Below are 14,358 nucleotides of genomic sequence, written 5' to 3' on the forward strand. Positions count from 1 at the left end.
GGGGAGTGTTCCTCCCTCTGCTATATTTTGGAAGAGTTTGAGAAGGATAGGTGTTAGCTCTTCTCAAATTGTTTGATAGAATTTGCCTGTGAAGCCATCTGGTCCTGGGCTTTTGTTTGTTGGAAGATTAAGATTTTTAATCACAGTTTCAATTTCAGTGTTTGTGATTGGTCTGTTCATATTTTCTATTTCTTCCTGATTCAGTCTTGGCAGTTTGTGCATTTCTAAGAATTTGTCCATTTCTTCCAGATTGTCCATTTTATTGGCATAGAGTTGCTTGTAGTAATCCCTCATGATTTTTTGTATTTTTCCAGGTTGTCCATTTTATTGGCATATAATTGCTTGTAGTAATCTCTCATGATCTTTTGTATTTCTGCAGTGTCAGTTGTTACTTCTCCTTTTTCATTTGTAATTCTATTGGTTTGAGTCTCCTTCCTTTTTTTCTTGATGAGTCTGGCTAATGGTTTATCTATTTTGCTTATCTTCTCAAAGAACCAGCTTTTAGTTTTAGTGATCTTTGTTATTGTTTCCTTCATTTCTTTTTCATTTATTTCTGATCTCATTTTTATGATTTCTTTCCTTCTGCTCACTTTGGGTTTTTTTGTTCTTATTTCTCTAATTGCTTTAGGTGCAAGTTCAGGTTGTTTATTTGAGATGTTTCCTGTTTCTTAAGGTGGGCTTGTATTGCTATAGCCTTCCCTCTTAGAACTGCTTTTGCTGCATCCCATAGGTTTTGGATCATCATGTCTCCATTGTCATTTGTTTCTAGGTATTTTTTGATTTCCTCTTTGATTTCTTCAGTGATCACTTCGTTATTAAGTAGTGTATTGTTTAGCCTCCATGTGTTTGTATTTTTTACAGATCTTTTCCTGTAATTGATATCTAGTCTCATAGTGTTGTGGTCGGAAAAGATACTTGATACAATTTCAATTTTCTTAAATTTACCAAGGCTTGGTTTGTGACCCAAGATATGATCTATCCTGGAGAATGTTCCATGAGCATTTGAGAAAAATGTGTATTCTGTTGTTTTTGGATGTAGTGTCCTATAAATATCAATTAAGTCCATCTTGTTTAATATATCATTTAAAGCTTGTGTTTCCTTATGTATTTTCGTTTTGAATGATCTGTCCATTGGTGAAATGGACACCATGTGTTACTGTCAATATCCCCATTTATGGCTGTTAGTATTTGCCTTATGTATTGAGGTGCTCGTATGTTGGGTGCATAAGTATTTACAATTTTTATACCTTCTTGGATCTTCTTGATCATTATGTAGTGTCATTCTTTGTCTCTTCTAATAGTCTTTATTTTAAAGTCTACTTTTTCTGATATGAGAATTGCTACTCCAGCTTTCTTTTGATTTCCATTTGCATGGAATATCTTTTTCCATCCCCTTACTTTCAGTCTGTATGTGTCTCTAGGTCTGAAGTGGGTCTCTTGTAGACAGCATATGTATGGGTCTTGTTTTTGTATCCATTCAGCCAATCTGTGTCTTTTGGTGGGAGCATTTAGTCCATTTACATTTAAGGTAATTATTGATATGTATTTTCCTATTCCCATTTTCTAAATTGTTTTGGGTTCATTATTGTAGGTCTTTTCCTTCTCTTGTGTTTCTTGCCTAGAGAAGTTCCTTTAGCATTTGTTGTAAAGCTGGTTTGGTGGTGCTGAACTCTCTCAGCTTTTGCTTGTCTGTAAAGGTTTTAATTTCTCCATCAAATCTGAATGAAATCCTTGCTGGGTAGAGTAATCTTGGTTGCAGGTTTTTCTCCTTCATCACTTTCAATATGTCCTGCCAGTCCCTTCTAGCTTGCATAGTTTCTGCTGAAAGATCAGCTTTTAACCTTATGGGGATTCCCTTGTTAGTTTTTTGTTGTTTTTCCCTTGCTGCTTTTAATATGCTTACTTTGTATTTAATTTTTGACAGTTTGATTAATATGTGCCTTGGTGTATTTCTCCTTGGATTTTTCCTGTATGGGACTCTCTGTGCTTCCTGGACTTGATTAAGCATTTCCTTTCTCTTATTAGGGAAGTTTTCAACTATAATCTCTTCAAATATTTTCTCAGTCCCTTTCTTTTTCTTTTCTTCTTCTGAAACCCCTATAATTTGAATGTTGGTGTGTTTAATGTTGTCCCAGAGGTCTCTGACACTGTCCTCAGTTCTTTTCATTCTTTTTCTTTATTGTGTTCTGCAGTAGTTATTTCCACTATTTTATCTTCCAGGTCACTTATCCGTTCTTCTGCCTCAGTTATTCTGCGCTTGATCCCATCTAGAGTATTTTTCATTTCATTTATTGTGTTGTTCATCGTTGTTTGTTTCATCTTTAGTTCTTCTAGGTCCTTGTTAAATGTTTCTTGCATTTTCTATATTCTATTTCCAAGATTTTGGATCATCTTTACTATCATTATTCTGAATTCTTTTTCAGGTAGACTGCCTATTTCCTCTTCATTTGTTAGGTCTGGTGGGTTTTTATCTTGCTCCTTCATCTGCGGTGTTTTTTTCTGTCTTCTCATTTTGCTTATCTTACTGTGTTTCGGGTCTCCTTTCTGCAGGCTTCAGGTTCGTAGTTCCCGTTGTTTTTAGTGTTTGTCCCCAGTGGCTAAGGTTGGTTCAGTGGGTTGTGTAGGCTTCCTGGTGGAGGGGACTAGTGCCTGTGTTCTGGTGGATGAGGCTGGATCTTGTCTCTCTTGTGGGCAGGTCCACATCTGGTGGTGTGTTTTGGGGTGTCTGTGGACTTATTATGATTTTAGGCAGCCTCTCTGCTAATGGGTGGGGTTGTGTTCCTGTTTTGCTAGTTGTTTGGCATAGGGTGTCCAGCACTGTAGTTTGCTGGTCGTTGAGTGAAGCTGGGTGCTGGCATTGAGATGGAGATCTCTGGGAGATTTTCACTGTTTGATATTATGTGGAGCTGGGAGGTCTCTTGTGGACCAGTGTGCTGAAGTTGGCTCTCCCACCTCAGAGGCACAGCACTGACTCCTGGCTGCAGCACCAAGAGCCTTTCATCCACATGGTTCAGAATAAAAGGGAGAAAAAGTAGAGAGAAAGAGTTAGTAGAAATAGGAAGAAAGAAGGAAAGAAAGAAAGGAGGGAAGGAAGGAAGGAAGGAAGGAAGGAAGAAGAAAAGAAGGAACGAAGGAAAGAAAGAAAGGAGGGAGGGAGGGACAGTGGAAGGAAGGAAGGAAGGAGGGAAGGAAGGAAAAAAGCAAGAAAGAAAGAAGATAAAGTAAAATAAAATATAATAAAGTTATTAAATTAAAAATAATTACTAAGAAAAATATTAAAAAGAAAACGGACAGATAGAACCTTAGGACAAATGGTGGAAGCAAAGCTATACAGACAAAATCTCATATAGAAGCATATACATACACACTCACAAAAAGAGGATAAGGGGAAAAAAATCATAAATCTTGCTCTCAAAGTCCAGCTCCTCAATTTGGGATGATTCGTTGTCTATTCATGTATTCCCCAGATGCAGGGTACATGAAGTTGATTGTGGAGCATTAATCGGCTGCTTCTGAGGCTGCTGGGAGAGATTTCCCTTTCTCTTCTTTCTTCTCACAGCTCCCAGGGCTCAGCTTTGGATTTGGCCCCGCCTGTGCGTGTAGGTCGCCGCAGGGCGTTTGTTTTTCGCTCAGACAGGATGTGATTAAAGGAGCCACTGATTCGGGGGCTCTGGCTCACTCAGGCCAGGGGAGGGAGGGGCATGTAGTGCGGGGCGGGCTTGCGGCTGCAGAGGCCGGTGTGACGTTGCACCAGCCTGAGGCGCGCAGTGCGTTCTCCCGGGGAAGTTGTCCCTGGATCCCGGGACTCTGGCAGTGGCGGGCTGCACTGGCTCCCCGGAAGAGGGGTGTGGATAGTGACCTGTGCTCGCACACAGGCTTCTTGGTGGCTGCAGCAGCAGCCTTAGCGTCTCATGCCCATCTCTGGGGTCCGCGCTTTTAGCCGTGGCTCGCGCCCATCTCTGGAGCTCCTTTAAGCAGCTCTTTTAATCCCCTCTCCTCGCGCACCAGGAAACAAAGAGGGAAGAAAACGTCTCTTGCCTCTTCGGCAGCTCCAGACCTTTTCCCAGACTCCCTCCCGGCTAGCCGTGGTGCACTAACCCTTTCAGGCTGTGTTCATTCCGCCAACCCCAGTCTTCTCCCGGCACTCCGACCAAAGTCCGAGCCTCAGCTCACAGCCCCGCCCGCCCCGGCGGGTGAGCAGACAAGCCTCTCGGGCTGGTGAGTACCGGTCGGCACCGATCCCCTGTGTGGGAATCTCTCCGCTTTGCCCTCCGCACCCCTGTTGCTGTGCTCTCCTCCGCGGCGCCGAAGCTCCCCCCGTCCGTCACCCGCAGTCTCCGCCCACGAAGGGGCTTCCTAGTGTGTGGAAACCTTTCCTCCTGCACGGCTCCCTCCCACTGGTGCAGGTCCTGTCCCTATTCTTTTGTCTCTGTTTTTTCTTTTTTCTTTTGCCGTACCCAGGTACGTGAGGGGTTTCTTGCTTTTTGGGAGGTCTGAGGTCTTCTGCCAGCATTCAGTAGGTGTTCTGTAGGAATTGTTCCACGTCTAGGTGTATTTCTGGTGTATCTGTGGGGAGGAAGATGATCTCCGCATCTTACTCTTCCGCCATCTTCCCCTCATCCCCTCACCCCCTCATCTTTTAAGGATTTGATTCTATAGGTAGAGTTGTAGCTTCTATGCACTGTGAAAGTATTACCTAACTGACAGGGCCCTCTAGCACTTAGAAATTTATGGTATAATATGACTAAGCTTAAAATGCAGTGAAAATACTGTTTTTACTGGAAGAATATGCTGATAAAAGCATCTGTATTAATGACAGTCCCATTAACAGAATCATAGCAGGTAGCTTAAAAGCTTCATTAGTATGAAATATGAGCAATTTAGGACTATTTAAGGTGTTAACGTTACTACCACTTTGGATTTCAAAGTACAATTAGCTACTTCATTTATCATTTTTGACACAGATCACTGGAGAGCTGAGACTTCTCATTAGTCAAGTGGACTTTCTATTTCCACTAGAGAATTTAGGAATGAGGTTTGAACATCAATATCATTACAAAATATTAAGCCAAACCAGTATTTCTAACCTTCTAGATATTCACTACCTAAATAATTACTTTAAAAATCTCTCTATATTTTTCCTACATCAAATCTATATTTAATAGGCAAAGATACTTATTAAAATAATAATGTTTTATTTTTTTGCCTTTTCTCTTTCACCATCATTTTCCCTTAGAGACTAAACAAATGATACATGGATTGTGTTATTGTTGTACAACATTAACATAGTTAATTTTATTATTTATAAAAAATAATTACTGTTATGTTTAAAAATGCACAGTCCCAGGATCTCCTTTTTCTTCTTTTTTCACGTATTTTGGATATTATCAAGGTTATATAATGCCTCATTTTCTCTTGCTTTTATAAATCAAATCCAATCCATTTTTCTTTACTTCTTCAATTCCCTTGTTTCCCCTACTCTCTGTTTGGTGTTTTTTCAAACTTTATAGACAAGTATCACTTGTCAATCTCTTCCCAGCTTTCCAGTCTTTAGTGGTAGTTGAAGTAAATTTATATCCAAATGCGTATCTCTATAGATTGGCATTGCATTAATGTACATTCACATGCTTTCTATAAAATGAAATATGTACATGGTCAGTATGGAATTACTGTAGATCCATAAATAAAATTGTCTCATTATTAAAATAATCATAGAGCTGAAAATTCATCTTAGTATTATTAGTCAGCTTGGAAAAAAGGGAATAAATCAATGAATCTCCATTAGTTTATATATGAGATAAAGGTAATCATTTCAGAAGTTCAGGGCAACTCAAATCCTAGTATGTGGACCTACATAAGAGCAACTGCCAGGTATAAGAAATGAGCAGAGAATGTGGTAGATCTCCTGTTGAGAAATCTCCCCAGTTGAGACTATTTCACACTTCAAAAATGACAGAACTTGTGACAGGTTTGATTGAACAATTAAATCCCATCAGACTATCTTGAATTCAGGAGATTAGAAGTAATGAGCTGCATTGGTATTTTGAATTTTCCATAGAGCACTATTGATATATAGCTTTCATAATGATTTGTAATTCTCACTGGATTTACTGTACTTCATATCAGAGTTTGAACATCCAGTAAATGGCATTGCATGTCATAGAATAATAAAAATGTTGTAAAACTGGGATATTTAATGAACTTGATGGATAAGATTGTAAATTACTTAACTTTATGTTACCAGCTTTAATTAGCACATTGGGCCTAGTAAATTTAATGGACCATCTTTATAGAATTCCGACCTGTGATTACCTAATATTTGTCATTGCTACCTCACAGGAATAAGGCAAAGTAATATGCCAGTTAATTAGATTACTCTTATGGGTGTGTTTTAAATCTATTTTGGAAGAATTATGTTCCTTGGAATGGCAAATTTTAGTTCCTTGCTTTTAAAAAATCAATTATACATATATGTATATATGTACCTCCTTACTTTCAATGGTATAATCTTTGAGTTTAGTCAGTAATATAAATTAACAACTATTTATTTGATACATTTGGATAAAGTATTCTTGAAAAGGAAGTAACTGTAGAGTTGAAGTGAAATTTAGAAGTCAGAAAAGAGATTTCCTTGTTTCTGTGATCTTAAAATATTACAAAGATCTGTGACCATATTCATGGCACACCAATTTCCTTTTGCTGTTCTATAACTATGAATCCTCTCATGTATCTTACTTTACAAAAAAATTATTTATTTATTGTAAATGTATTTTTATTGAGATATAATTGACAGATAATGTTCGTTAAGATGTATAATGTGTTGATTTGATACTTTATATATGGCAATATGATTACCACCATAGTGCTATCTATTACATCACATAATTATCTTTTTTTTTTTTTGTGGTGGGAACAATTAAGATCTAATCTCTTAGCAACTTTGAATTGTATTCAAATTGTATTCAAAGTTAAATTGATTCTATAAATTGAGTATAGTACTGTTGTCTGTAATCACTATGCAGTGCTTTTTTGGAAGGAGAAACTTCAACCATAATCTGCTACTTCAAATTATTTGAGTGAATAAAATATTATACCAATATGAAACAGCTGCATTTATAAATTAATAATAGCATAAATATTTCTTCAAATTACTGATATTGAATTATACTTTCTTTAGTTTTTTTGATTTTTATGTTTCTTTTGTTTGTTTTCCTACTTTGCAGGCAGCAATTCCTGCCAACTAAATAATGGTGGATGTTCTCAGCTTTGTTTACCAACATCTGAAACTACAAGGACTTGCATGTGTACAGTTGGATATTATCTCCAAAAGAACCGCATGTCATGTCGAGGTATGAGGTTTTGAAAAATCTTAGTTCTGATGCATTTACTTCATCCATACAGATTTTAGGCAACCAAAGTCAGCTTTATCTGTGTCTACTGAGATTATCATATAATTTTTTATCCTTTATTTTGTTACTGTGGTGTAACACTTTGATTGGTTTACGGATATTGAACCATCCTTGCATCCCTGGCAGAAATAACATTTGATCATGATGCATGATCCTTTTAATGTATTGTTAAGTCAGTTTGCTAATATTTGTTGAGGATTTTCACCTCTGTGCTCACCAGTGATATTGGCCTGTTGTTTTATTTTCTTGTGGCATCTTTGTCTGGTTTTGGAATTAGGGTGAAGCTGTCCCCATAGAATGAATTTGGAGGTGTTCTTCCTCCTGAATATTTTTGGACTAGTTTGAAAAGGATCCCGAGATCCCAAAAGTGGCTGCTGCCAGCCTGTCAGTCCCCAGGGGGCTTCCCAATTGCCTCTTGCCTCTCCAGAAGGCTCTCCAAGATCAGCAAGTGGGTCTGACCTGGGCACCTTTCCAACTATTGTCTCTGTGCTGGGACTTGGAATATGTGAGATTTTGTGTGCACTCTTTAAGAGAGAAAGCTCTGTTTCCAATATGTCTCTCCAAAACAAGTCCAGCTGATTTTCAAAGCCCAACTTTCTGGGGCTTTGTCTTCCCAGTGTAGGATCCTTGGGCTGGGGAGCCCTGTGTGGGGCTCAGACCCCTCATTCCTCAGAGAGGACCTCTGTGGTTGTGACTTCTCTCCTGTTTGTGGGTCACTGACCTGGGGGTGTGTTTGTGTCCTGACTAGACCATGTCTCTGCCCTTCCTACCCATGTCATTGTGGCTCCTTCTTTATATCTGTAGGTGTGGAAAACCTTTTCTGCTAATCTTCAGATTGTTCTCATAGATAGTTGCTCTGTAAGTAGTTGTAATTTTGGCATGCCTGTGGGAGGAGGTGAGTTTGGGGTCTTTCTACTCTGCCATCTTGATACCCACCTCCTGCTAATGGAATGATTTTAATGTTATATGTTCATTTTGTTTTTGTTTCCTTTTAAATTTAGGTATAGAGTCATTTCTTATGTACTCTGTTCATGAAGGAATCAGGGGAATACCTCTGGAACCAAGTGACAAAATGGATGCCTTGATGCCTATATCAGGAACTTCATTTGCTGTGGGAATAGATTTCCATGCAGGTAAATAGCTTTTATTCATAATTTATGTATAATGTTTTCACTTGATTTATTAAACGTGATGGAAATATAACCTTTCCATCTGTACTCTGATAGTCAAGATGAGGAATAAGAAAGCAAATCAGAAATGAATTTTTAAGCCTAACACAAATTATTGTAAATAGGTTTTCTCTGAAAAAAATGAAGCAGAATTTTTCTAACATATAACATTTGAATTACAAGTACATTAAAATGCCATGATTGGCATTTGGTTGCTTCATTTGTATTTCTATCTTTTTTTATCTTTCAGATGACACTTTTACTTTTATCCAACTATAAATATTAAAAATAAAGCATTTTGATTTATTATTTATTTAAATATAATCTTATTTAAAATATTTTCTAGGATGTGGTTATCTATTCTAATACAGGTAATAGCAAATGAAATCCAAATAATAGAAACAATTATAAATGCTAAACCATTCTATATTACTTTTGAATACAGTAGCTATCATTTCAGAGTCAGATTTTACCTTATCTTCTTGTTTTAGCAAACAGTGAAAGAAAGCAGATTGGACACTATCGTTTTTTTGTGGCTAACACCAATGTGTGATTTGGGGGGAGTTCTCTGGTGGTCTAGTGGTTAGGATTCAGCACTTTCACTGCCATGGCCCAGGTTCAGTCCTTGGTTGGGGAACTGAGATTCCACAAACTGCACTGCAAGGCTAAAAAAAAAGAATTTGTGATTGGGAATTGATGATAGAAACTGTTAAATTTACTGAAGGAAATAAATTTTTTGTTCTAATTGCTAACTTCAGATATAGCATAAGCATTGGGTATACTTCTTTCATTAATATTCATATTTATTATTCTACACTTGAAGGATTAAATTTATAAAAACAAATTTCTCCATCTCTCATCCAACTAAATCATATGCTTCCTGAGTTAATGTTTTGGTGTTGAAGATGTACTGCATGTTCCCAGTATATTTTTTATATATGTAAAGACAATTTTATCAGATGTTAAAAAAATCGTTCTTTGATCTATAATCTTTAAAAAAATCTTTAAACAGCAGCACATGGGCTTCTGGTAGTAAGCCTATTATTTCCCTCGGCTCTAACACATTTTGTTCAATCATGTGTTAATGAATTGTTGGCTACAAATTAGTGAATTACTGGGGATTTTTACAAATGGTTCAAAGATGACTTTTCTTAAGAAAATTATTTGCACCAAATACTTGGAATCACAAAGAGGCAAATTTCCTATGTTTTTTAAAATGGCTTTTTCCGAAAGGAAGTATAGAACAAATATAGCATACTTTATTGAGCATTATGTAAATTTTGCCAAAATCAGTGTGATTTTTGATCAAACAAGGCTCTTTGATCCAACCTCATTTTTTGTGGAAGGCTTACTACCCTACCATGCGTAATCCACCCTGCCTCTTATTCGCATACATGTTATTCTATAGAATTTTATTATATAGGATTTAATAGGTGCAAAACTAAGAAAAACTTGAACTTCTTGAAAAGGGTGTATTTATATATGTGTATATATTTTTACTAAGTACACACAGTCCCTTGTTTTAGCCGGTATCACATAGTTGATTCTTTTAAAGACTCCATAATGATTTTTGAAAGTATTTGATAAATTTCCAAATACAAATATCAAATAAGCCATTTGGTCAAATGTCCTGATTAGATCATTTGTAAATCTCTTGTTCCTTAAGGGCAAACTGATCATTGGCATGAGTTGAATTCACTCTCCAAGGTTTGCATGTTGGCCCTGAAATGGTTAAGTTTCATATAATGTGCCATGAGAGCAGATAATTTTATTTGCAAAGAATAGTACTCTCTCTGTTTCTAAATCCTTAGTAATTACTAATATTTTATAACTAACATATTTTGTATCAAAATAGTTTTTCCATAGAGCAATTACTACTTATTAGTTAAAACTTTGTATTCTTCATATTATACCTGCCATATTTTACAATTACATTCCTAGAAAGGAATTATTTTTTGAAAATCAGTTTCTTCTAAATGCAAAACGATATAGGCATATGGAATAGTCATGTGAAATTAGAATGTTTAAGAGTCTATTAAAATTTCTACTGTTAATCAGAAAATAGCAAGATAAAACTTGCTTTGAAATCTAAGAGGGCCAGAGACCTAGGGGCCAGTAAAACATACGGTGGGAAGAGACCAGACTTTTGCATCAGACAACTTGGATTCTAAAAACAGTTTAACCACTTACTAGTTCTATGACCTTGGGTAAATTACTTAATTTTTCTGAGGCTCAGTTTCCTCACTTTTGAGGATATTTGGATCGATGTCTGTAAATGTTTGGCACAGTGCTTGATATACATGAGTGCTCAGAAAATAGTAGCAATACCTAATAATGGAAAGTAATAAATTATAGAAATTAGCATGTGTGATATATATTTACAAACATATTCTGCAAGCTATGTTTAAGCTCCCAGTTAGCAAAGATTTTGTTTTCTGTTCTTTGACTGATAGTATTTTTTCTATTCAGTTATCTGCATAGAGTATAGTTGTTTCTTAACTTCTTGAGGACAGAAAGAGTACATTAGTAAATGCCTCTAGTGAAAATGAACTTATTACTACTAATGATGATAATGAATAGTCTGTAGAGCAGATATTTAAAGATTAAATAACACCACCAGCTATTTGAAGTCATTAAATGTAAACCTAGGAGGCTAGGAGACAGTAAACCAACTGAAACACTAATGATGATGGTGGTGCTGGCAGTAGTATCAAGAGTTTTCAACCATGTCGCCATGTACATTTGTGCTTCCATCTACTATACAGTCTGATCTTTTAATAATTGCATTTTATGAAAATATATGAGCATAAGAGTGTCAGCAACTTGATTCATAATAGCATTGTAGACAACATACAAGCTCTGTGACTTGGTTGAATGAAGCTGCTTTAGGGAGGAAGGAAGGAAAATAACTGAATTGCTCCAGAGAGATAGAGAAAATTTTTGATACATCATCCCCTATTTTTTTTATCAAGACCTTTATAACCTGATTATATGTTCTTCCTCTACTAGTTCCCTTTGCAGACATTCTATTTCCTCTTTTTTCATTAACTGCATTCACTTCAGGACATAATCTCTACTTTTAGGATCAATCAAAGGTAAGGATGACAAAATGAAAGAGCACAGTTGTCCCTTATTCTAAACCTAATAAGGAAATGGTGTGAAGGAGGATCACTTGTTAAGTATAGCTCTCATAATTTATATAATACCAATTCACTACCACAATTCTCAGGGATAAATATATGCTCAAACCTGTACATTTCACAAGGATTAACAGATCTGAATCTTGCTGGGTTTTGGTTGTAATGAATTAAAGTTTTCTGCAGTGAAAGGATTTCTTTCACCAGATGAAGCAATTCTGGATACTATCCACAGAAGAAAGAAGACCCTGTGGCTCTTTTTAAATGTTCAAAGCATTCTTATCACTTCACTGGAAAAGTCCCATTCCACTGGAAAAAAAATTATTAAGCTTTGAAAATCCTGGCCTGCTGGGTGATATTCCTCCTGATGAATGAATACTGCATTTGATGTTTTAAAAGATATATTTTAGTTAGGGGAAAAGCCTTCAAAATAAAGCTCACTGCTCCAGTTAGTAATATGATCTCCAGTAAGTAATGCTCTATTCAGTTCCCCCACCCACGCCTTGGGGGTATTTATGACTTTTTCACAATAATCACATAATAGGATATTACTTAACTAGAGGAAATTCTACTCAGGGAATGGTGATTGACTGAACTTTTCCAGCTTATATTCTTTTTTCATCTTTTATCTCTTTTTTTCAAATTGGAGTTATCCAACTCAATGTTAACAAATGTTGATTACTATCTGCTAGGAGTAATACATCACAGCTAATTTGCTATGGGGGACAAAGATAAACTAGGAATAGTTTCTGAGGTAATGCATGAATGGATAATCTATGGGAATTTTTTTTCTTTTTTAAAGAGAGCATCAAAGTACCATTATTTGGATGTCATTGCTTTACACTCACTATGGGGAATATTCTAATGCCTTTTTACAGCATCACACAGTGATCTGGCTATTAAGACAATACAAAAACTGAAGGAACATTTAACATTATACATCTGTTAAAATCCATGTAAAACACTAAGACTCAATCCTAATGTAAACTATAGATCTTAATATAAACTATGGACATGTCAGTGTAGGTTCATTACTTGTAACAAATGTACCACTCTGGTATGAGATGTTGATAGTGGAGGAGGCTGTGAGTGTAGCAAAGGAAAGGGTATATGGGGACTCCTGCTCAAATTTGCTGTGAATCTAAAACTGCTGTAAAAAATAGTCTATTGAAAAAAACTGCAACAACCCTGAAGGAGAATATGTGACAAAATACTGTTGCCATATTTACACGGTTGAATATCACCTATTTACATGAAAGATTTTCTCCTCAGTAGTTCCACAACATTTGCATATATCTTTGAATGTTAGAATTAGAAGGAACATTTGACACAATCTAGTGGCATTTCCTCATGTTACAGATAAGGAACCCAGAGAGATCAAGGGCTGCATGGTAATGGAGTGTCCTACTTTTAATTCTTTACCCTATGCCATCTTGCCTTTGTAACCACTTAAACACAATTTTATTTAGACCATTGTTGTCATTACTTGATGAAACTACATGGCACTTCTGCAAATTTGTACTGGTAAAAGATCATGCTTTATTTTGATTTATGTACTGAATCATATTATTTTAAACCCATCTAATAATTGAAGCAGGTGGCACTCAAGTGAGAGTCTCTTTTTTATTATGCCTGGAGGCTTAGAAAAGAGCTGTTTACAATTTTTTTCTAATAACCACTCTGTCACCAACCAAGGCCGAAGAAGAATTATAGAAAGAATTCTTCTTATGTCAGTAACAGCAATAGCTTAAGAAATACAATACTGTTGCTTTGAGACATTTTTTCAATTTTATGGAAACCATTTCCTTGGCTACAAAGTGAATTTTTAGGGCTGGTTCAATTTCTTTCTGTTCTTGTGACAGTGAACAGATACTACTTTGTGTTGTCATTTCAAATTTGTTTCAAGACTATATTTTCAACTCATGAGAACAGTTTGTATGTATTTGTAGATGGTCAAGTCCAGTAAATCTTTCAGGATGTAAAGTATTAACTACCAAAAGAAAACAAAAACTTTCCAACATCATGAGGAAACGAATATAACCACGCATAGAATAAGTCATTATAGGTCAAACAAATTATTGGAAATATTTCACATATCCTTTTTGGATAATGTCTGAACTCAGAACATAAAATACAAAGCAAAACAAAGCAAGCTTCTGTTAGGCATCTGGATTCCTCAATAGGTTACCTGAAACCAAAAGCTCCAGAAGATGCACAGCGATGACCTACTATCATGAAAACTTTGGTCAACTTATTTGGGATATATTATTCTCTGTTATTGAAAGAACCATGAAATCTCTTGAAATTTCTTTCTCAGGCAATTAGCACTCCTCATGACAATGAAAGGTCCCAACACCAGCTTTGTACTTACTCACATGAAGTACATCCACTCTGTTTGGGCACCTTTCTTTTTACCTCTCCTGAGTCACTCTATTCTGCTCTATTTCTTTCTAGCTGCTCAGGATTTTCAGCTCAGGAATCTCTTATACATTTATATCTGATACTCATGTCTTTCTCTACTCCTCTCCTTATCAAAATTGAGTTACCTAGAACCCTATTCTCAAAAGGCCTGGTTACACTTATCATACTAAATTATTAAGAGTTGCTAAGAGATTGACAAGTTTTCTTACTAGTATGTTTGAA

General features: G+C 36.2%; 1 protein-coding gene across 1 annotated transcript in view; it reads left to right on the plus strand.

Moving 5' to 3' along the window:
* LRP1B (LDL receptor related protein 1B) overlaps nt 1–14,358 on the plus strand; it is a gene marked incomplete at its 5' end in the record, with an annotated part of 1,013,530 nt that overhangs the window by 466,155 nt on the left and 533,017 nt on the right. Inside the window, 2 exons of the mRNA XM_007453725.1 lie at nt 7,224–7,349; nt 8,411–8,542. Of these exons, the coding sequence (XP_007453787.1) occupies nt 7,224–7,349; nt 8,411–8,542 (258 nt within the window). The remainder of the gene's footprint in view (nt 1–7,223; nt 7,350–8,410; nt 8,543–14,358) is intronic.

This window comes from Lipotes vexillifer, unplaced genomic scaffold (genome assembly GCF_000442215.2).
Source record: "Lipotes vexillifer unplaced genomic scaffold, Lipotes_vexillifer_v1.1 scaffold606, whole genome shotgun sequence".
NCBI classification, from domain to species: Eukaryota; Metazoa; Chordata; class Mammalia; order Artiodactyla; family Lipotidae; genus Lipotes; species Lipotes vexillifer.